Raw genomic sequence first — 23,521 nt, forward strand, 5'->3', positions numbered from 1 at the left:
TGTGCCACGTATATTCTAACACAATTTTTAAAAAGTTAATTATGGGGGAAAAAACCCCACAAAGAAACAAGAGGACCTTATATGCCTTCATGCTCTGGGGAGGGATGACAACTTTTCATTGAACAAAGTGTTTGGAATCTAGAAAATCAGTTGAAATCACAAGTGGAACTCAGTTTTCTAAAAACTCAAAGCAACTTCCTGTCGGCATCTCACTAGGAAGGTCACCACGCGGAGACCGTGCAGCCATGGAAGATGCTCACCAGCAAACGTCGGCCGATCTTCTGGATTCACCGCCCAGCACTGCTCCATGATGCTGACGGCCTCCCGCGGGCAGTGCCCAGTGATGTCCTCCACGTCCGGCCTGCTCCCAGATTTGATGCGCGTTATCAGCTGCTGCTCACAGACAGCATCTATAAAACAAAGAGGAGCTTAAGCTGAGCTCTCAGGTCCTGCTCCTCTCAGGCAGGGAGGTGACAGAACTTGGACGAAGCCGCTCTGCCTAGGGGACGCTCCCAGTACAGCCGCCGCATCCGGCAGGGGCAGAACGGCCCTGGGACAACGAGCTGATGACTTCCACTGAGGAGATGATCAAACAGCATTTTAGTTTCTGCAGATGAAAGAGAGAATTCACAGCAAAGCTGACTCCTCGTAGAGCAAATGGAATATGTGAATAAAGCCAATGCCACACTCCAGATTTTCATACAAAGACAAATACGGGACAGCACTTGCCTTGGAGGAGCTCAGTTTAATAAGAATGACTTAAAATGTAGAGTGATAATGGCTACTCGAGAAGTAAGTACAAAGGGTTCTGGTAACCGGACCAAGACTAGAAGGTCAGAGAAGGCTTTGTTGAGTGCAGAACAATAGGCAGGAATTATCCAGGTAAAGAAGCGGGAAGGAGGATTCAGAGAGGAGGATCCAGGCTAAGAAAGCAGGATATGAATAGACTGGAAGTTGCAGAAATCATGATGCATCCCAGAAATTATGAATAGTTCAGTGTAACTGGGCATATTGACCAAAGGAAGTGAGGAAGGAATAAGGTTAGAGAGAGAAACAAAAGCCAAATCAGAAAGGACCCTGTACTCCACACTGAGGAATCTGAACTTTACCCTGAATGTCAAGGGTGCCTTGGCAGGATTTTAAACAGATGGGTGAGACGGTCTCATTTGCTTTTTAGGTAGAGCAGTTTGGCTGCAGTGTGAATGGCGGGCGGTGTGAGGAGACTGCCATAGAAACACAGAGGGTCTGACCTAGTGAGGGCCCTGTGGGGGATGGGGAGAAGCGGATGTACCTTGAATCAGATACACCTTGAGTTCACAGTTGTTGTTTTTTTGGTTTTTGTTTTTTTTCCCGGCCACGCCACGTGGCTTGCGGGATCTTAAGTTACCCGACCAGGGATTAAACCTGGGCCTTCAGCAGTGAAAGTGAGGAGTTCTAACCACTGGACCACCAGGGAAGTCCCGAATTCATAGGTTTTGGTGTCTGATTGGAGGTGGGAGATGAGGGGCAAGGTTGAGTACGGAATGACTAAAATTTCTGGTTGGGCAGCTCGGTTGGTGGTTGGTGATTCCATTTTCTGAACACAAGAGCAAAGCTGAATGAGCTACTAGGACAGCACGGAGAAGATGGCTTTGTTTTGGGGGGACGCTGCTTTGGGGTTCCCCTGGTATGTGGACTGGGTGTGACTAATAGACAAGTGGATATCCAGGCCAGGGCTGGAGATTTGGGAGGCGTCAGCAAAGAGGTGATCATTAAACCATGCGAGCTGATAATCACCCAGGAAGAATGGGCAGGAGAACGTCCATTAGTTTAGATACTTAACAGACTGAAGAACGGCTAATCTGTTCTCCTGCACAAACCACAACTTTCTCATCTTTATATTCTCAATTCTGAGTAAAGTCCCACAGTAAGTACTGAAAAGAAACAATTGCTGAATGAATGAAGGATTAGGGGATGAATGAAAGTATGGAGTGTATGCCCTGAAAGGGTTAACCCCTCATAAGCAGAAGCCGGCAAGCCTTCCTGTCCGGCAGGAATCATGGAATGTTACAGCACCTCCCAAGCTTAGACGCGTTACCAAGGCTCCTACCTGTCCTACGATCCCTGACTCCTAAACTGAGATGACTCATTCTTTCAACAAACACTTCCTGAGCACCTACTACGTTCCAGGTACTGTATGTGTAGATACTGGGGAAACAGCAGTGAATGGAACAGATGTGGTCCTGGCCCTTGTGGAGCTTATAGTCCAGTCGGTAAGACAGACATTAAATGAACAAACAATGATACATCTTAACTGACTTCACTGAAGGCTCATATTCTGTTGAACAACTTTCATTAGTACCCAAATCCCACTCCTCTGTAACTGCCTTACTTTCATACGGCTCCTTGTTGGCAAAGACGGCCCAGAGCACTATGGCGAAGCTGAACACGTCCGACTTCTCGGAGGGCCTCGAGCTGACGTCGTTCAGGTGCTCGGGGGCCATGTAGTGGAGGGTGCCGCCGTTCTTCGTGGTGCTGTTTCCTCTCCTCTGCGCAGTAAGCTCCTCTTTCATCAGCTCACTCCACGTCTTAAGGGAGGCAAGGCCAAGGTCAGCTATCTGCAAGGGAGCAAACCCACGGGATTGTTCTGTGAAGGCTACAAGCAAATCAGATTTGCCTTCAAATCTGGGCCTTCTTCAGTAGATGTGAGGTACAGTAACATTTCCAGAAATGGTTGCACTAGATAAGTTTAAAACAGCTACTGCTCAGAAGTAGCAACTGTATGTCCTCAGCCATCTAGAAAATCTCCCTTACGAAATGTCTATGCGCCAGGTTCAAGCCCTGGTCCGGGAAGATCCCACATGCCGTGGAGCAACCAAGCCCGTGCACCACAACTACTGAGCCCACGTGCCTAGAGCCCGTGCTCCACAACAAGAGAAGCCACCGCAATGAGAAGCCCACACACCGCAAAGAAGAGTAGCCCCCGCTCGCCGCAACTAGAGAAAGCCCACGCGCAGCAACAAAAATCAAACACAGCCAAAAAAAGAAACAAATTTATAAAAAAAGGAAACAAAACAGAAATGTCTGTGTGAAATTCTGGTATCTCAATTCTTATGCAGTAAAACCTGGGGGTGGGGTGAGAAAAGCAGAAGATGTTTCTGAGATGAACACAACAAAACATGTTCATTCTAATTCCTCATTTATTCTGCATATATTTTTCAACTATTTCTGAGGTTAGGAAAAAACAGGTACTTTCTTCCCAGCAGATTTGTATAGCAGATGGTACTGCATCGTCTATTCTCCCAAATGGTGTCCAGAAGCCCAAGGATGCGAATTTCCGAGGATCCCAACACTGAGGATAAGGACTGCAGTGCTACCTGTTCTGAACCTAAGAGAAGGTGGGATGAGAAGCAGGGAAAAACAGACGAAAAAGCAAAGAAAAACTACCAGGAACAAAGAGGGAGGCGGCAGGGCAGAATGACAGAACACTACAGTTAAGACATCAGAGGTGACAGTTTCACTTTTGCCTCAAGGAATCCAAGCATTTGGGGATGATTTCTGGCACGTGATTATCTAAAATCCTCAAATTCTAACCCAGAACGTAACAGATAAGTTATTAATGTAAAGAAGAACCTTCTTTTAAAGACACAGGAATAAAAACCCCCGTCCAGGACTAGAACAGAGTGTGAGAAGCAGAATCGCCTGGTGAAGGCATGCCTGTGTAAGCAGTTCCCGAGTCCTCCGCCAGACGCCACCTCCCCTTTCAGGTGCTTGCGCTTGGATTCCTGCCGCCAGAGCCAACTAGATGTGATGCTCCGCCTAGGGAGTGCTTGCTCCTGCGTGAGCAAAAGAAAACCCTTTGCCTTCTTCCTGTTCCTACGGGGGAAAGAGAGTCTTCAACAGGAAACTGAGTTAGAAAAAGGAGATGACGGGACTTCCCTGGGGGTCCAGCGGGTAAGACTCCACACTCTCAATGCAGGGGGCCCAGGTTCTATCCCTCGTCGGGGAACTAAGAGCTCAAATACCTCAACTAAAGATCCCGCTCACGGCAACGAAGATCCCGCATGCCACGGGTACAGCCAAATAAGTAAATAAATAAATACTAAAAATAAAAAAGGAGATGAAAGTAAATGAATAAATAAAAAATATCAACTCCATCAAATCTGCATCTTGCTTGTCCTTCCTTGGTAGCGCTTTCCGGCACCACCATCACCAGCTACGAGCTGCGCCAGCTCTTCCTTTAGCGTGTATCACGTCCGAAAATGGATTTACGGCGGACAATTACAAACGAAAATTACCCCAGTCCTCCAGAAGCCTTGACTATGGTTTACCTTAATGTGAAAGTCACCATCGACGAGGATATTTTCAGGCTTGAGGTCCTTGTGTATCACACCTTCTCCGTGTAAGTAGCGCATTCCTTCAATGGTCTCCATAATTATCCTTCCTTTCACAGAGAGAGGGATACTGATCTAAAACGAGTGATAGTAAGTCCGTGAATGGAAAGGTAATCAAAGAGGCCAAAGCAACCGTTTCCTTCAAGAGTAGTGGGGTCTGAACCTTAGGACAGAGAGACCAGGTTTCCTTCTATCAGGCCCTGCAGCACGGCTGTCATTGCAAAACAAGCCCCCCTTTAAGAGAGATTTCATCCCAACTGCTGAGGGTGTTCGTGCTGTGCTTTGTCAGTGTACAAATAAAACTTCCACGCCAATATGGTAATATGCAAAAATGCTACAAAATTAAGCTCCTTGAGAACGAAACTATATTATTATTATTTACTTAAGATGTGTCCTGACTACCTTGCATGGTGCCTGTAATATTTGTTGAATGAATGCATATATATACAAAAAACACAAATATTCTCAATGGCGTACTAATATGATGTGCTACTATATATTAAATATGTAAACAGTGTCATAAAAATGTATGTATGAAATAAGGTTAAGAGAAAAAAGAATACAAGGGAATGTGCTCACATTGATCAAAAACATGTAAAGATTAGGGCTTCCCTGGTGGCGCAGTGGTTGAGAGTCCGCCTGCCAATGCAGGGGATGCAGGTTCGTGGCCCGGTCCGGGAAGATCCCACATGCCGCGAAGCAGCTGGGCCCGTGAGCCATGGCCGCTGAGCCTGCGCGTCCGGAGCCTGTGCTCCGCAACGGGAGAGGCCACAACAGAGAGAGGCCCGTGTACCGCAAAAAAAAAAAAAAAAAAAAAAACATGTAAAGATTAATCTATGAGATGACACGATGTGGTTAAAACAATGCGGAAGTGAACTTACCATGTTTGGTGATTTGGTATCAGATACGTCAAGCCTTTGTAGATTCTCCAGTCACTCTCACTTAAAATTGTATTCTAGTTATATGAATATCAATGTTAATACAGACAATTTCAGTTTCTATTAAACAGTTTTGCTTAACATTGAAAAACACAAACTCTCACTCTGTGTGTGTGTGCGCGTCTGTGTCTGTGTGTATGTGTGCAGTCCCTAGTTTACAAATAGGCTGTTTCCTAAAAATTTATGTGTATGTTAGTTGCTGATAAACAGGAAAAAAATTTAAATGATGGAAGTTAGCTTCCCAAGTCAATCCCCCAAACATCTGAAGTCACAATGTGGCTGCACTACAGCATCAGTAGCCTGATCACCACATACAGAAAAAACAAAGGCCAGAGATTCTGCCTTTTTCCTTGGTATACCTCTGGACTTGGGAAAAAATTCTGAGCATGCCAAGTAGATCCCCCTTTTTCCCTCTTTTTGTTTGTCTCCCTCATATCCTCCTGAATTTCTTCTTGAGCCCCAACGGATGCACCTTATCTTAGCCTGATCCATCCCACAGAAGGTCTCTTGTCCCAAACGATTTATCTCCCAATCAAAATGCCTACTTGTTTCACAGATCATATCTTGATGGGGAAGAAGAGAAGTCTGATCAAATTACAATACAACCAGTAAGTGACTATCGTTTACCTTTGCCCGCAACTATCTGTGAGATTTGTCCGACTGAAAAAGAACTGAAAAACTGACATAGCTTCAGGCAGCTGGGGGGTGGGGAGGGGAGAAGACGGGAAGAGGGGGGAATATCTCCATAAGGACAGTCGTAGCTCCCCCGCGGGCACTCTCTACTGTGCCCACCCCAGTTCTTTGAGTTCCCCACACCGGCCAGGCTCTAGTTCCTTCGCTCGTGCCCTTCCCTCTGCCTGGAACAGTGACTTACTCCCCAGTTCTCTGCTTCAAACCCTCTGCTTGTCCGTCACACTCCCGCTCCAGCCTCCTTCTTCTGGAATCCCTTCCCATCCATCCCACGCTGGGGAGAGAGCCCCTCTTCTGTGTTCCCAGAGCTCGCTATGAGCATGTCTATCAAAACAACACCACACCAGATTGTTCATTTCCTGTCCCGTTACTTGTCTGTGTCACATTTGCTATTGCTTCCTGGGCAAAGAGCACAAGGCCTTGCTCTTAACAGGTATGTACACTTTTAAAACTGCTTTAAAGTTATCTGTCTTTGGTAAAAGCAATATTAACCTTCCTGTTCTAGGCCTTCCTTACCCAGTATTGTTATTCTAATGTTCTATATTTAATCTATAAGCTTCTTCAATGGCATCAAAATGCAATCACTAATATTCCATCTTCTCATACAGTCAATTATAGTGTACATCTTTTTTTTTTTTTTTTTTTTTTTTTTGGTGGTACGCGGGGCTCTCACTGCTGTGGCCTCTCCCGTTGCGGAGCACAGGCTCTGGACGCGCAGGCTCAGCGGCCATGGCCCACGGGCCCAGCCGCTCCGCGGCATGTGGGATCCTCCCGGGCCGGGGCACGAACCCGTGTCCCCTGCATCGGCAGGCGTACTCCCAACCACTGCGCCACCAGGGAAGCCCTATAGTGTACATCTTTTAATCAATCAATATTTAATTGTAATCCATTATGCACGCACCCATCAGACCACGTGCTTCGTAAAGACAGTGCCTGCCTCTGAACTGTGGATCTGAGAGTGGCTGACAAAAGCCTCCTACCACACTGAGACCTAGAGGTGACCCTCCGAGAGAGGGATGGACACCTGTCTGTAGGCACTGAGAGGAGGGCGAGCCCACCTTCTGGGCATGGAAAGTCAAGGAAGATTTAATGAGGGGCTGACTTTAGAAAATCCCGAATATCCAGCCATTCACAAAGGATTCTTGTGCACCAAGGGGCTGGCAGGGCGCGCGCTCGGGCCTGGGTACCTGGGCCTTGAGCGCGCGCATGAGGTCGCCCTTCTCCACGTACTCCATCACCAGCGAGTAGTTCCCGTCCTCCATGATGACGCCCAGCAGCTTCACCACGCGGCTGTGCCGCAGCCTGTGCCTCATCCTGCCCTCCTCCAGGAGGGCCTCGTCGTACCTGGGGGAGGAAAGGGGGTTCAGGCAGACACAGGCAGCCCCGCTCCCTTCCTGCCCCCAGAAATGCCACGGCTTGGGACTCCGTGGGGCATCACCGCACACGCTCTGTCACCCCTTGTGCACGTGCTGGTCTCTACCAGACACAGACCACAAGCTCCGGAAGGCGAAGCAGTTGCTCGTTCACTCTACATTCCTCTCTCCCAGTGACCAGCCGCGAGTGCTCAAGAAATGTTACACGGATGAACGAATCAACGCAAAGTATCAATACATGAACAGCAGCAGTGAAACGCGGCCGGAAAAAAGGACTGTGCTGGACAGTGTAATAAAAAACGCGGTCTCTCTCATAACCACTCTGGCGAGAACAGAGGGAAGTAAAACAATGCCACCAACTGCCTTAAAGAGAGGGTTCCTGGAACCTCTAATTCATGAACCAGCTTTTTGTTCCTGTACTTAGGGCTGGTTCTCACCAACAAGGTGAAGCAAGGGCTTCCATCCGCCTTTCCTGCTCCCTCCCATTCCCTTTCCATCAGCCCCTGAGGCCCCTGCGTTGCCCTGCGTCTTCTTCCCTTTCTCTTTGCCTCCTCTTCAGCTTTCTTCCGTTATTTACCAGCCCTGAGCTCTTCCCTAGCCGGCCTCCGAACCCTCATCAGCGATTCAAGGATGTTAATATCCACCCTTCAGGTTATCTGACATAAAGCCCAGGTGCTGACCCTTGCACCCCATCTGTCTCATTCTAAAGCCTGTGCTGCCCGTATCCACCGCCCTGACCAGTCACGTGGCCCATCTGCCTCTGCCCCCAACTCACTCGGTGCCCTTGGGGCCCGTGTACACCTTCTTCAGGACCACGAGTTCATGGGAGCTGTGTAAACACAGAGACACCTTCCCGAAGCCCCCGCTGTCCAGGTCCTCCTGCTTCAGGAATTCGGTAGAGCTCATCCTAATGTCATCCAAGGCCATGTCTGCTTTCCTTCTGAAGGCTCAGAATGCCCCCAAAATACACAACTGGTTTTTCCCCTCAGAGCTGTGCCCTGTGAAGAAAATAAGAGGACACATCAGTGCAAAAAAATCATTATTCAAAAAATGTATGTAACGTTCCACCACGCGCTTGGTGTGCCTTTATTTTTTGAAGATAGATTTATAGTCTCTAAGATGAAAGTTTTTCATATTTCCAGGAATCACAGACAACCACAAATCTTTCTTCCTTAGACTTTCATTTCTAGCAACATGAAAGACTAAAAACTCTCCTGCTACAAAGGACCCGTATACATTGGATAACATAATACAAACATCCATTCAAGTGCATAGCTAGGCTCAGCAGAAAGGAAAAGAACTCCAGGGACGGAAAACAAACAGCATGTGGGGCAAGGGCCACGCGATGGCTGCCGTGGGCTGAACGTCCGTGTGCCCCCCAGATTCGTATGTTGAAGCCCGAGCTCTGACAGTATTAGGAGGTGGGGCCTTTGGGAGGCGATTAGGCCATGAAGGAGGCCTCAGGAACGACGTTAGTCATCCACGAGGCCTTATAAAAAGACAGGAGAGAGCTTGCTTCCTCTCCTCTCTCTGCACCCATCCCCCTTTCTCTCCACCACGTGAGAGTGGAAGGAGAGGATGGCCGGCCATCTGCACACCAGGAAGCAGGCCCTCACTAGACACTGGATCTGCTGGTGCTTTGACCTTGGACTTCCAGCCTCCAGAACTGCGAGAAATAAATGTCTGTTGTTTAAGCCGCCCAGTCTATGGTAACGTGTTACAGCAGCAGAGCTAAGAAGTGGCCCTGTGGGGCACCACCAGCCTCAACATCCAAAGGTCAGGGTTTAAAACCCAGCCACAGACAGGAGCTGAGGTCAGGACATGCAAGAAAAGAGGGTTGGAACAAAGACTCTGCCCTTAACGTGGCCCTTCTCAATGTGCTACCCTACCCCACAATGAAAGGATGGACTACAAAAAAAGCAGTCCACTAGCAAAGGGACTTGTTTGTCTTAGACTGAGCTTGGGGTATAAAAAAAAGTCTCCGTGTAAATTCATAACCTTGGGCTTGTCTTCAAATAGATTTGGGCTTTAAATGTACACTCCTCCTACCTCTTATGGCCAGGATCCCCCAAATTAAGAACTTTTATACAGAAAATGGTCACAGGCTGATGACATCCCTGGGTTATAAGGTTAAAGCAAACTAAACACCCCCAAGGCAGACCAGACAGGATTCCAACAAATAAAGCCTAACTTAACATGTGCTCCCTTTCCAAAACTATAAAACACCGGAAAAAAAAAGTCCACCAGGAGCCAAACCCAGCATATACAACAAACAGCAGTATTAGGCCCCAATTGTTCAGGTAATTAAACTACTGAATATCCTTAGAAATAAACAGGTTTAAAGTAATTATGAACAAAAGAAAAGGAGTTTGAAGAATACAAAGAGAACAATGCACTATCTAAAAAGAGTAGGAAGATATGGAAAGGACGAGGATTGGAGACTTTGAACACAGGGCCGGAAAGTATGCAGTATGTGTAATCTCAAAACACAGCTATTTGCTTCATCCTTCTTTCTTTCTTCCTTCATTCATTTATCTTTCCCAAACTGAAATGAAAAATAAAAATCCTTGGGGCCCAACATGTGACACCAGTACACACCCACCGGAGTATCCAGAATTAAAACGGCCACCACCGCATGCCAGTGAGCCGGAATCCTCACACGCTGCTGGTGGGAACACAAAATGGTACAATCACCTGAGAAAATCCCAAGGGAAATGCAAGCATATGTCCCCAAAGACCTGTACAATGCTCAGAGCAGCTTTAGTCATGACCATCCAAAACTGGAAACAGTTGTCCATCAGTAGGAGAATGGGCCAAAAAAGCACCCTGTGGTGTGTTCACAGATGGACTCTACTACTCAGCAATAAAAAGCAATGACCTAATACACACAACAATGTGGAAGAGTAACAAGAACATTATGCTAAGGTAGAGAAGATATCAAAGGATCCATAGTATATAACTTCATTTACATGAAGTTTTAGAACAGTCAGACTCATCTGTGGTGGAAACCGGTTGCCCAGGGACGGGGCGAGGGACCATTCTGGGGGTGAAGGTAATGTTCTACCATCTCAGTGGGGGTTTGGGTTACACAAGCAAAACCATCTGTCAACACCCAACAAATGTACACTGCAGAACCGCAGGCAAATTTTACATCTAGAAAAATCTGTAAACATGCTGAACTTGTTAGTGGTATGCATGCTGAAATATTTATGGGCAATTTACCTTGCAGACCGATAGCCTGGTGGACAGAGAGAGGGATAAGTATATGGATAATTACATGATAGAGCAAGCAGAGTAAAATGGTATAAATACTGCATACATGAGAGTTCACTGTAAAATCTTTAATTTTACTTTTTTGTTTCTACATATTTTTCATTTTTTTCCCATACACCCCTCACCCATTTGTCCTAATAGTACATTTGTCAAAACTAAGAAACTAACATTGGTATGTCACCATTAACTGAACACTGCTTTCTTCTGATTTCACCAGTTTTTCTACTAATTTCCGTTTTTGCTCCAGGATCCAATCCAGGATTCCACACTGCACTTTGCAGCTCTTGATTTTTTATTGTTTTGTTTTGTTTTGTTTTTACCTTGTGACCCCTTCACCCATTTCTCCCACCCACACCAACTCCCTTCCTCTGGTAACCACCAATCTGTTGTCTGTGTCAATGAGCTTGTTTCTTTAAATTTAAGATACCACATATACATGAGATCATGCAATATTTGTTTCTCTGTCTGACTTATCTCACTCAGCATAATGCCCTTGAGGTCCTTCCATATTGCTGCAAATGGCAAGATTTCATTCTTTTTATGGCTGAGTAATATTCCATTGTATGTAGACCACATCTTCTTTATCCATTCATCCATCGATGGACACTTAGGTTGTTTCCATATCTTGGCTGTTATAAATAGTGCTGCAATGAACATAGGGATGCATATATCTTTTTAAGTGAGTGTTTTCATGTTCTTCAGGTAAATATCCAAGAGTGGAATTGCTGGATCATATGGTAGTTCTATGCTTAATTTTTTGAGGACCTTCTATACTGTTTTCCATAGTGGCTGCACCAATTTATACTCCCAACAACAATGCACAAGAGTTCCCTTTTCTCCATATCCTCGCCAGAAGTTATTTTTCTTTTTGATAATAGCCATTCTAAAGGTGTGAGGTGGTATCTCATTGTGATTTTGATTTGCACTTCCCTGACGATAATATTGTTGAGCATCTTTTCACGTGCCTCTTTACCACCTGGATGTCTTAAGAAAAATGTCTATTCAGGGACTTCCCTGGTGGGGCAGTGGTTAAGACGCCGAGCTCCCAATGCAGGGGGCCTGGGTTCGATCACTGGTCAGGGAACTAGATCCCACATGCATGCCGCAACTGAGTTCGCATGCCACAACTAAGGAGCCTGAGTGCCACGACCAAGAAGCCAGTGAGCCACAACTGAGGTGCCAGCCTGCCACAACTAAGACCCAGTGCAACCAAGTAAATAAATAAATAAATAAATAAATAAATAAATATCTTCTTAAAAAGTCTATTCAGATATTCTGCCCATTTTTTAAACATATTTTTTTGTCGTTATTGAGTTGTGTGAGTTCTTTATATATTTTTTGTTAATAACCCCTTATCAGATACATGATTTGCAAATATTTTTTTCCATTCAGTAGGCTCCCTTTTTATCTTGTTGATGGTTTCCTTTGATGTCCAGAAGCTTTTTAGTTTGATAGTCCCACTTGCTTATTTTTGCTTTCGTTGCTTTTACTTTTGATGTCATATTTGAAAAATCGTCACCAAGACCAATGCCAAGGAGCTTACTGTCTATGTTTTCCTCGAGGAGATTTATGGTTTCAGGTTTTGCATTCAAATCTTTAATCCATCTTGAGTTAGTTATCGTGTATGGTGTAAAACAGTGATCCAGTTTAATTCTTTAGCATGTGGCTGTCCAATTTTCTCAACACCATTTATTGAAGACACAGTCCTTTCCCCATTTTCAGCCTAGCCTACCTTAAATATGCTCAAAACACTTACACTAGCCTACAGTTGGGCAAACTCATCTAACAAAAAGTCTGTTGTATGAAAAAGTGTTGAATATCTCTTATAATTTGATGAATACTGAAACAGAATAGCTGTATGGGTACAGAATGGTTGTAAGCGTATTGGCTGTTTATCCTCGTGACTGCATGGCTGACCAGGAGCTGCAGCTCCCTGCTGCTGCCCAGCATCATAAGAGAATTTCATACCACATACCACTAGCCTGGGAAAAGATAAAAATTCAAAGTGTGATTTCTACTTAATGCCTATTGCTTTGCACCATCATAAAGTTAAAAAATTATAAGTCAAACCATCATAAGTTGTGGACCATCTGTATTCTTGGCTCTTTTGTAAGTTAACTGATCATTTATGTGTGAGCTTATTTCTGGGCTGTCTATTCTGTTCCCTTGATGTATATGTGTGTTTATGCTGGTGCTATACTGTTTTGATTACTATAACTTTGTAATACAGTTTGGGAAGTGTGTTATCTCCAGCTTTGTTCTTTCTCAAGATTGTTTTGATGACTTGGGGTCTTTTGTGTTTCTACAGAAATTTTAGGATTATCTGTTCAATTTCTATGAAAAATGTCATTGGAATTTTTATGGGAACTGCACTGAATCTGTGGTACGGACATTTTAACAATATTAATTCTCCCCATTCACGAGCATGGACTATTTCCATTTATTTGCGTCTTCTTCAATTTCTTTCCTCAATATCTTGAAGTTTTCAGTATATAAGTCTTTCATCTCCCTGGTTAAATTTATTCCTAGATATTTTACTCTTTTTGATGCAATTATAAATGGGACTGTTTTCTTAATTTCTCTTTCTAATAGCTCATTATTAGTATATAAAAATGCAAAATATTTTTGTATACTGATTTTGTATCCTACAACATTGCTGAAATTGTTCATTAGTTCTAACAGTTTTTTGATGGGGTCTTTAGTTTTCTATGCAAAATATCACGCCACCTGCAAACAGTGACAGCTTTATTGCTTTCTTTCCAATTGGTATGCCTTTTCTTTTTCTTGCCTAATAGTTCTGGCTAGGACTTCCAATACTATGTTAAATAAAAGTGGCAAGAGTGGACATCCTTGTCTTGTAACTGATTCTGTTTTTTTTGGTTTGGCCGCAACTTGCATGCATGCAGCTTGTGGGATCTTAGTTCCCAGACCAGGGATTGTACCCTGGCCCTCAGCAGTGAGAGTGCAGAGTCCTAACCACTGGACCGCCAGGGAATTCCTGTCTTGTTTCTGATCTTAGAGGAAAAGCTTTCAGTTTTTCACTGTTGAGTATGATGTTAGCTGCAGGTGTAAAATCTTTTTAACTTTGCACTTTGAAATTTTTCTTAATGAAATGTTGGGGGCAGGAAGTTGTTTGTTTGTTTGAAAGTACCTGAAGGGATTTCTGAAAATGCCTAGGCTGACAGCAATCCTGTGCAATGGGCTGCTGCAGTCTGGCTCAGGCAACCAACAGTCTACATCCTGTACAAAGGTTTCGGTGGGCCCTGCCACCCCAACAAAGCTCACGTATCAGCACGGAAGATGATGCTATGAACCATTTTCCTGTAACAGGAGACTTTCCAAGCAAGAGGAAGTACCCTCTGGAAAGAAGCACATCTGCGGGGCAGAGACAGGGGTTGAGGGAGGCTGCCCAGATAAAGGGCATAAAGATGGAGGGGACAGGGGTGAGTCACGGACTGAAGGTGAGGTACCAGAAGCCATTATGATGGTGCAAAGAGCACAGGCTTTTCTCTCATATGAACTCTAGCTCTCATTTATCAGCCCTGTGTCTTGGGTAACTTACATAAGCCTCAATTTCCTCATTGGCAAAAGGAATAATAATGACTGCCTCACAAGACTGCTAAGGATTATGTGAGAAAAAATATGTGAAAACACATGTGTTGCCTGCTTTACAGTTCTGGCTACGATCGGCCCAACGAGCCATACGCTTCCACGTTCATCCTGTTTCCCAGGCTTTCAGAATACGAGTGTGCATCTGGGATCACTCTTCTCAGCAGCTCTCTACTGACCAGTCCTTGTGAGCGTGGGGTGGGGTGGAGGGAGGCTGAGTTATCTGTCCCACTCTCCCCTACAAGCCCTCTGAGGGCACATTCTTCTCCTGGCTAGAAGCTGTTCCTCCTTCGGGTCTCAGAAACGTCATTTCCTCAGGAAAGCCATCCTACATCTTCCCGTTAGACATTTTCACAGCACCCAGTACTTCCCCTTTGAAACAGGACAGCTGTAATTTGGGAGTTATTTCAATTAAGCTCACAGAAGGCAGGAAACTGTCTGTCTTATGCACTGTCTACAGTGCCCAGCACAGAACCTGACATATGGCAGTTGGTCATTAAATACATAATTTTTTAAATACAAGAATTATTTAATCATCCAAAAATAAAGAATATAGTTAAACGAATTATAGAACATTCATAAGATGTAATATTATACAACCAATATATTAACAGGTAGATGGCTAGCTATACATACAGACATATGTACAGGAAAAAAGACACAGTGAAAGACACGAAAATGTGAGCAAGGATATCTGGATGGTTGGGTGATTTTTACTTCTTTACACTTCTACTACATTTTCCAAATTTTCTACAATAAACATGAATTACCTTTATAATAACATTTATTTTTTAAAAGGGAATAATTCCTTCACTCAGTAGTTCTTTATTCTAAGGAATGAAATCAGAGATGCTGATACAGAGTATGTACAAGGATGTTCCCAGTAACATTAGGTAAAACAGCAAAAGCACATAAAACAGATACAGGATAAGGGAGAATAAGTTATGACCCATTCACACTATGAAATACATCTAGCAGTTTTCAAAAATGACGTTATGTATCAATGTTTAGTAACATTAAAAAAGGCTCACAGGGCTTCCCTGGTGGCGCAGTGGTTGAGAGTCCGCCTGCCGATACAGGGAACACGGGTTCGTGTCCCGGTCCGGGAAGATCCCACATGCCGCGGAGCGGCTGGGCCCGTGAGCCATGGCCGCTGAGCCTGCGCGTCCGGAGCCTGTGCTCCACAACGGGAGAGGCCACAACAGTGAGAAGCCTGCGTACCGCAAAAAAAAAAAAAAAAAAAAAAGGCTCACAGACAGAGTAAAGAAACAGGAAGGAATTATAACCATGCCCTGAAATATGCCCATGGGGTGTTAAGATTCAGCTCTCTGCTTCAGCCCAGGTCTTGTCTCCTCAGAGCTGCCAAGACCAACTAGGACCTGCAGTGCCTCCTACAAGTGCGACGGAGCTCAGGGGAGGGGAGCCTCCTCACGGGTCGGCTGCACTTTGTGAGGCTGGCTCCTGACCCCAGCTGGTTCTCCTCAGTCTGCGGTTTGCTGGTTTAGTCTGGTCTTACTTAACCTTATGCACCTTTTGCATGGTTTCCAATGATTTCTTTTGTTTTTACTGTTTCCCCCACTATTTCTCCATGAATGATTCAACTTTATAAGCACTGAATATCTTAGGAAGGACTTGTGAGTAACTTAGATACCCAAGAGTCACAAAAACACTGAATGTAGGCAGGTAGAAAACTACATTACAAAGCCATGTTACAGGGTACTTAATGAAGGCACACTAGCCTGTTATGTCGTCTTATGATTAATTTCAACAAAGAATATCTATTTTAATGGAATTTATTGTTTTCTGTATATTTAATTCAGGGACTTAGGGAAGCAAATCTTTTCCATTGAAATTAACTGAAAATCCCAAGAAACTTCACAAATTATCTTCTAAGGCAGGGTAAGTCTATATATCAAAATATTCATATCTATATTCAATTTTGTTAGTCAATTATACCTCAGTAAAACTGGGGGAAAATACAAATTATTAACAATATATAATACCAAAAAAACAGGCAAAACTCATCTACAATATACACAGTCAAGACAGTAGTTCCTATTAGGTGGAAGCAGGAGGCTGTGAATCACAGAAAGCGCAGGGGCTTCAGGAGTGATGGCAATGTCTCATTTCTTCTTAATGTTTACTTTGTGATACTTAATACAGCTGAACAGTTATGACTTGTGTACTTTTCTGTGTATGTTATACCTTAAAAAACAATTTTTTTAAACTTTAAAAAATATTCATATTTACCTTTAAGTGGTAGAGGACTGTTTTTTCAATTTTTCAATGATGACCATACATAATGAGTCTGACAGAAAATGCTGGCTGCCTATCTGTCACGCCCCCCTTTTTCCCTGCTAACAGAACTCTGTTTTTACTCAGGTATCCAATGGGGATCTCTCAAGGTTCTTTGATTATAACTGTTTGATACTTTGCCCCAGATACACAAGAGCTCTGCGCAAGGAAGATCTAAATGCTGAGCAAGAGAGAAGAGACTGGAAGAGTTCAACCCAGCGTTATCATGTACGTTACCACATTATGACCCTCTGACGTACCAATTTGAATCGTTCCGATTTACAAATAAAGAAACTAAAATCTGGAGTTTAATGATTCACCTAAAGTAGCAGATCCTGGAACTCAGCCTGTATCTCTTCACGCAAACTTCTGCTATCAGCTCACTAACACATGCTACTTCTCTAGAGAGCAACCAATAATGTCTTTGTTAAAATCAGATGCAAAGACTTAATCTTACAACTGCTCACCTATACTAAATAAGTATGCGACAGTCAGAAACATAGGGAACGTACAGACTACATTTAAAAAACATATGAAACTAAGTGGTTCGAAATCAATATTCTACAGGTTAACTAACATGATCATTTTTGCCAGAGTATGATATCCAACCAAAGCATGGGAAGCTCTGTGTATTTCTCAAATTCCCAGATCATACTGGTGGTATTAACATGTTGTGGATTAATAAGCACCCAATAGTAATGTGCGATTTTGGAAATTGCTATTTAGGGATTTTTTTCTTAATTCTCATTAATAGTCACAAACCTGAAAGTACAATATAGCTCTGGTGTGCAATATAGCTCAGACAGAGGAAAATGAAAGTTAACTGTTATTGCTGTTTTATCAGTAATAATAGTGATGATGATGATATACCCCCAAATATTTTAAGCAAGCTCAGTCTTCACCTTTTGTGTTTAGAAGGGCTGCAGTTTTCCAAATTTATAATAGACTATAATTTCCTCCCTACTCTTGCACCTACCTGATGGTTACAAAATGCAGATCAGGTAAGAAGTCACTCTACGCTCCAAAGCTCACTCCTGCCTTGATTTCTTCATGTGTAAATCGGGGGAGAAGTAATAGTGGTCTAAAGGCCAAAGGACTTCTGGAAAGTTGGTTGAATATAACAGCCTCAGGCTTTGTCCAAGATACACGAGCAAGGAAGAGCCAGACGATCAGCAGGAGACAAAGAAATGAACAACCAACACCCCTTTTGTGGGGTTTTGTCCGATGCTTAGGAAAAAAGGATGTAACTTATCCTCTACAAAACTCTCAAGAAACCAAGAACAACCCGAACGAAGAATAGAAATGTATGTGTGTAGCCAGGACATGGAAGCAACCTAAGTGTCCCTTGACAGATGAATGGATAAAGATGTGGCACATATGTACAATGGAATATTACTGATCAATAAAAAGAAACGAAATTGAGTTATTTGTAGTGAGGTGGATGGACCTAGAGTCTGTCATACAGAGTGAAGTAAGTCAGAAAGAGAAAAACAAATACTGTATGCTAACACATATATATGAAATCTAAAAAATAAAAAATGGTTCTGAAGAATTTAGGAGCAGGACAGGAATAAAGATGCAGACGTAGAGAATGGACTTGAGGACATGGGGAGGGGGAAGGGTAAGCTGGGACAAAGTGAGAGAGTGGCATGGACATATATCCACTACCAAATGTAAAACAGATAGCTAGTGGGAAGCAGCCGCATAGCACAGGGAGATCAGCTCGGTGCTTTGTGACCACCTAGAGGGGTGGGATAGGGAGGGTGGGAGGGAGGGAGACGCAAGAGGGAGTAAACATGGGGATATACGTATATGTATAGCTGATTCACTTTGTTATACAGCAGCAACTAACACACCACTGTAAAGCAATTATACTCCAATAAAGATGTTAAAACAGAAACAGAAACAAAAACTCTCAAGAGATTATGAACATTTCGTAAAAGCACACACCACTGACCACCGAACAGAAGACGCCTTCTAGGGTGACAGCAACCCCCCCTTCGTCGCCGTTAACCCTCCTTTCCCACTTGTCAGCACACGCCTAAGACAACGCGGAAACACTTCTGACTGCTTCGCAGTTCGCGGCGACCCCAGCGCCCCAGTCAAAGGTCCTTCCGAAGGGCGGGGGAGGAGGCCCGGCCTGGGACGCCTGCGTAACCCTGTTGCGGCGAGAGCACGCACCGCTGAGGCTTAAGGGCACAGCAAGGAAAACCCACCATCCCCCAAAACAACGGTGGCCACCCGACAGTCTGTTCCTACTTCACGCCGTTATCGCGCCCAAGGCAGGTGTCCGCCCTGTCCGGACAGACCGAAACCCCCAGCCAGAAACAAGCCCGTCTCTTCTGCGCCCGCCTTCCCGGAACGCCACGGATCACGCCCACCGCCTGACCTCCGGGAGCGTCGTCGCCCGCCCGCCCACCGCCCGTGCGCCGGAGCGGAAGCCCCGGCCCTGGTCGGAGGCCCACCCGCGAGACTATCTGCGCCACCGCTTCGCTTTCGCTTTCGCGAAAGGATTCGCTTTCGCTTCCGCAGGAAACTTCCCCAGGCCCGAGACCGGGTGAGGGAAGAGGCGGCGGGGGCAGCCCGGAGTTGCTCCGACGCCCGGCAGCCTCGCCGGCGCGGGGCTGGGGTGCGAGCCGAGCCTGACCGGGGCGGCGGGGGGGGCGCCGGGACGGAGCAGTCAGCTCACCGCGCCCGGCTCCGCGGGCCTGCCGTCCGCCGCGTGCAGCCCAGCGCGTCCGCGCGCTCCGGCTCCCCTCCGGGTGCGTCGCCGGGCCCCGCGCTCCGGGAGGCCGGTCCGGTGTCCGCGTCGCCTGCGGGCCGACTGAAGGAGCTTGGCTGGCGGAAGGCGTGGACTGCTCGCTCCGCCTCCGCGCCCGCTCCTGCCCCGGAGGAGGACGACGAGAGTGCCCGCCCCGCGCCCGGCGGGGCCTCCTGGCCGCTTTTTAAAACCCAGAGGATCGCGGCTTTGCTGTGTTTCAGAGCGGGATTGGGAGGCCAAGAGAAGAGAGTTAGTGCGCCGAGCCATAGAAACCACTCACGGAAACCTCCCAGGCGGGACAGGCAGCTCGGGAGGCACTGGGTTGCTTACCCAGGGGATTGTGAGCTCTGCGGGTCAGCAGCGCTGAAACCTTAGGCAGGTAGCTACCAGTCTCTCATCTCCTTCACCTGTAAAGTGGGGATAATCTGCTCTGTCGGGCTGTGGAGGAAGAAACTGGGTACTTATTTTGCAGCCCTATACAAAGGTGACTGGGAAGTCTCAAGCCAAATGGGAAATGTTTGCTATAGTGTTACGTTAAAAAGCTAATTATATTCACAGCGTGATTATATACTGTAAAAAGATACATACATCAAGAGAATGAGATGCCACAAGATAAAAATATTTGCAAAAGGCATATCTGATAAAAGTTACCCAAAATATACTAAAAGTGCAAGAAAAGGAAAAACGCAGTTGAAAATGGGCAAAAGATCTCAACAGACACCTCACCATACAGACTGCAAATAAGTATATGAAAAGATGCTCAGTATTATAGGGTATTAGGAAATTGTAAATTTGAAAAACCAATGAGATACCACTACCTACTGTTGATCTAAAATAAATTGCCAACTATTTCTCCAGCAAAAACAGGTTTATTATAAAAAGAACTGCAATTTGGGGGCTACCACGATGGGAACCTGCATGCAAGTCCCCAGCAAAAATGGAAAGGAGGACACTTTTATGTGGGGAAAGGAAGTTGGGAGGGATGTAGTAAAAAAAAAAAAAAAAAACCAACAGTCCATTGCTTTTCATTGGCTGAGTTGTTGCCAGGAAAGAAAAGGTCCCTGCTATTTTTGCAGGGTGTGAGACTTCCCCCTCCCCCTTTATGACCTCCTGACTCTCTTTCATTGAGGTTTCTGTTCTTTTTTGTTTGTGTTTTTTACATTTCCCCCTTTTGATCAAAATCTTTCTCTGAAAGCATCTGATCAAGCATGAAGGGTTTTTTTGGTGTCAGTGGCTTTTTGTACCTCAGTGCCAGGGAGGACCTTTCCTGTGTACAGTCTCACATCAGAGGGAAAAATGCAGATTTCAAACCTACTGAGATTACATTTGAGTATTGAAGAGGAGCAGAGAGAACTGTGAGGCACTTTTCATCTAAAGTTCATATGTTACCAAGATCATAGACACTGGAGATCATCTGAGCATGTCATCATCAAAGGTTTGGTGACAAACTCCAACAGGCCTGGAATGGATATTTTGGGAAAGATGTCTCATCGGATGTCATCTGCTTCAATTCTGGGAAATCTTGACTTTCAGGTCACCAGGTGATGTGCAGGTCTAGTCAGGGCTTGGCACTTTCTTTAAGTGTGTCATGTGAATCCAAGAGTCAATTCCTTGTAGTTTGGTGGCACAAGGGTTGGTTTAGCAGTACTTGATAGGGGCCTTTCCAGCAAGGTTGAAGAGAGTTTTTCTGGAGGTAATTACTCCAGTAGATGAAATCTCTAGGTTGCAAGGTGTGATTCTTAAGGTCTTCATTTTCTGAGAGACACTAAAAAGATTGCTCTACCAAAATACAGTTATTCTTAATTGAAATAATTAGGCCTTTACAATATTGTAATATCTCTTATCAAGTCTCAGTCAGAAGAGACAAGAGTGAAGTGCATTGGGTGTCCTGTGACCATCTCAAAGGGTGAGAGTTTATGCATTTAAAAAGGAATAGGGGGCTTCCCTGGTGGCACAGTGGTTGAGAGTCCGCCTGCCTATGCAGGGGACATGGGTTCGTGCCCTGGTCCAGGAGAATCCCACATGCCGCAGAGCGGCTGGGCCCGTGAGCCGCCTGCGCCTCCAGAGCCTGTGCTCCGCAACGGGAGAGGCCACGGCAGTGAGAGGCCCGCGTACCACAAAAAAAAAAAAAAAAAATTCTGCTGTGGAAAGAAACTATTAAGGGAATGAAGAGAGACAACATACTGGGAGAAAATATTTGTAAAGCACGTATCTGATAGAGGATTTGTATTCAAATATTCTTTAAAAACTCTTAAAACTCAACAATACAAAAACAAACAACTCTATTAAAAATGGGCAAAATATCTGGACAGCTCACCGAAAACAATATACAGATGGCAAAAAACATGAAAAGGCGCTTAACGTCATTTGTCATCAGGGAATTACAAATTAAAGCAACAATGAGTTGTTTACTTATTTTCATCACTACACACCTTTTAGAATGGCTAAAATCAGAAACAAAACACAAAAATACCAATTGCTGGAGAGGATATGGAAAATAAGTAGCTTTTTCACTGCTGTTAGGAATGTAAAATGGTGCAGCCACTGTGCAAGAAAGTTCGGCACTTTCTTAAAAAGCGAAACACAGTCTTACCTGTGATCCATCAATTATACTCCTACTTATTTACCCAAATGAACTGAAAACTCATGTCCACACAAAAACCTGAACATGGATGTTTATAGCAGCTTTGTCCATAACTGCCCAAAGCTGAAAGCAACCAAGATGTCCTTTAATAGATGAAGGATAAACTATGGTACATACATGCAATATTATTCAGCAATAAGAAGAAATGAGCTATCAAGCCACAGAAACACATGGAGGAAACTTAAATGCATATTTCTCCGTAAAAGAAGCCAGTCTGAAAAGGCTACATGTTGTTTGATTCCAATTCTATGACATTTTGGAAAAGGCAAACTATACATACAAAAAAAGATCAGTGGTTAAAAAAAAAAATCGGTGGTCAGAGGTGTGGGTATGGAGGGGAGGGATGAATAGTTGACGCACAGGGAATTTTATTACAGTGAAACTATTCTATGATACTGTAATAGTAGATACATAATACCAGACATTTGTCAAAACCCATAAAACTTTACTACACGAAGAGTGAACTTTAATGTATGTGATTTAGAAAAATAATAATTTAGGAGGTCTGGAGATTCCAGGAAAAAATGTAGACTGTGACAAGGGAGTCTAATTGTATTACAAAAGTATGAAACAACCACCCCAAGGAGGGTGGGGGCAGGGGGAAGGGACTTCAGTCACTTTGGAGTCCATAGGCTAAAGGCAAAAGGAACTGCACACGGGACGATGCTCTAATTGATAAAGTTGATTCCCACGGTACACATGTTAACAATTCTGACACTGCCATACGTGTTTGCTGGACCTGAACAATTGAGTAGTGGATGGTGAAAGCCAGGGTTCTTGTCATTAGAATGGGAATTTACAGATTAGAAAGGGGAGGAGGCTAGAATAATCCACATGTAAGGGACAGAGTTGATGATGGTAAAACAATATAGATACAGATGGCTACATATAAAAATATTTACACATATATGTATATACGTGAGTTGGTGGCACACATACATTTCTTTGCTCTACCAGCTAAGGGAGCCTGAAAGAAATCACACTGTACCATAGCAACCAGCACACCTAGTGACCAGATCTTGTTTCTAAAAGGGTTCCCAATGGCCAAAGTTGGAAGACAATGAGCAAGATAACTTAAAACGTAGCACTGGATTATAACCTAAGGTAGAAAATCATATCCATGAGTGCATATTGATACAGATAAGTGACTGAATAAATAAATGGAGGGGAAACAGATCTCCTACGCAGAATTCCAAATAAATTATGTATGTATTCCAGTCTAAGCGAGTTGGAGTATAACTCCCACTCTTTAAGTGTGGGCTCCACAAAGTGACTTCTTTCCAAATCACACAGCATGGAAAGGGGGAAACAATACAACTGCTTCAGCCAGCTGATCAGATCAAGTTCAACATCAACCATCATAAACCGTATTGATAGTATGTGTCCTTGATATGATGTGATGAAAATAGCACTTTCCCTCTGTGAGCTTTCTCCCCAAAACCATAACTCCAGACGAATCATGAGGAAAAAGTCAGGCACATTCCAGTAGAGGGACAACCGGTATACCTGACCAGTATTCTTCAAAACCCTCAAGGTCATCAAAGCCAAGAATCTCTGAGAAATCT

General features: G+C 44.5%; 1 protein-coding gene across 2 annotated transcripts in view; it reads right to left on the minus strand.

The window, feature by feature from the left end:
• Window positions 1-19,361, minus strand: part of RIPK1 (receptor interacting serine/threonine kinase 1) — a 34,546-nt gene extending 15,185 nt beyond the window's left edge. Inside the window, exons 1-6 of one of the 2 annotated variants that reach the window (XM_082848902.1) lie at window positions 19,241-19,361; window positions 8,150-8,372; window positions 7,189-7,345; window positions 4,311-4,448; window positions 2,372-2,597; window positions 261-410 (exon numbers count right to left, since the gene is read on the minus strand). In XM_082848902.1, the coding sequence (XP_082705028.1) occupies window positions 261-410; window positions 2,372-2,597; window positions 4,311-4,448; window positions 7,189-7,345; window positions 8,150-8,301 (823 nt within the window). In that variant the 5' untranslated portion in view covers window positions 8,302-8,372; window positions 19,241-19,361. Of the gene's footprint in view, window positions 1-260; window positions 411-2,371; window positions 2,598-4,310; window positions 4,449-7,188; window positions 7,346-8,149; window positions 8,373-18,508; window positions 19,049-19,240 lie in introns of those variants that run through there. The other variant, XM_082848903.1, reaches the window with a different exon arrangement.
• Window positions 19,362-23,521: the final 4,160 nt, after the last annotated feature.

The sequence above is a fragment of the Leucopleurus acutus genome (assembly GCF_964270905.1).
Source record: "Leucopleurus acutus genome assembly, chromosome: 10".
Lineage (NCBI taxonomy): Eukaryota > Metazoa > Chordata > Mammalia > Artiodactyla > Delphinidae > Leucopleurus > Leucopleurus acutus.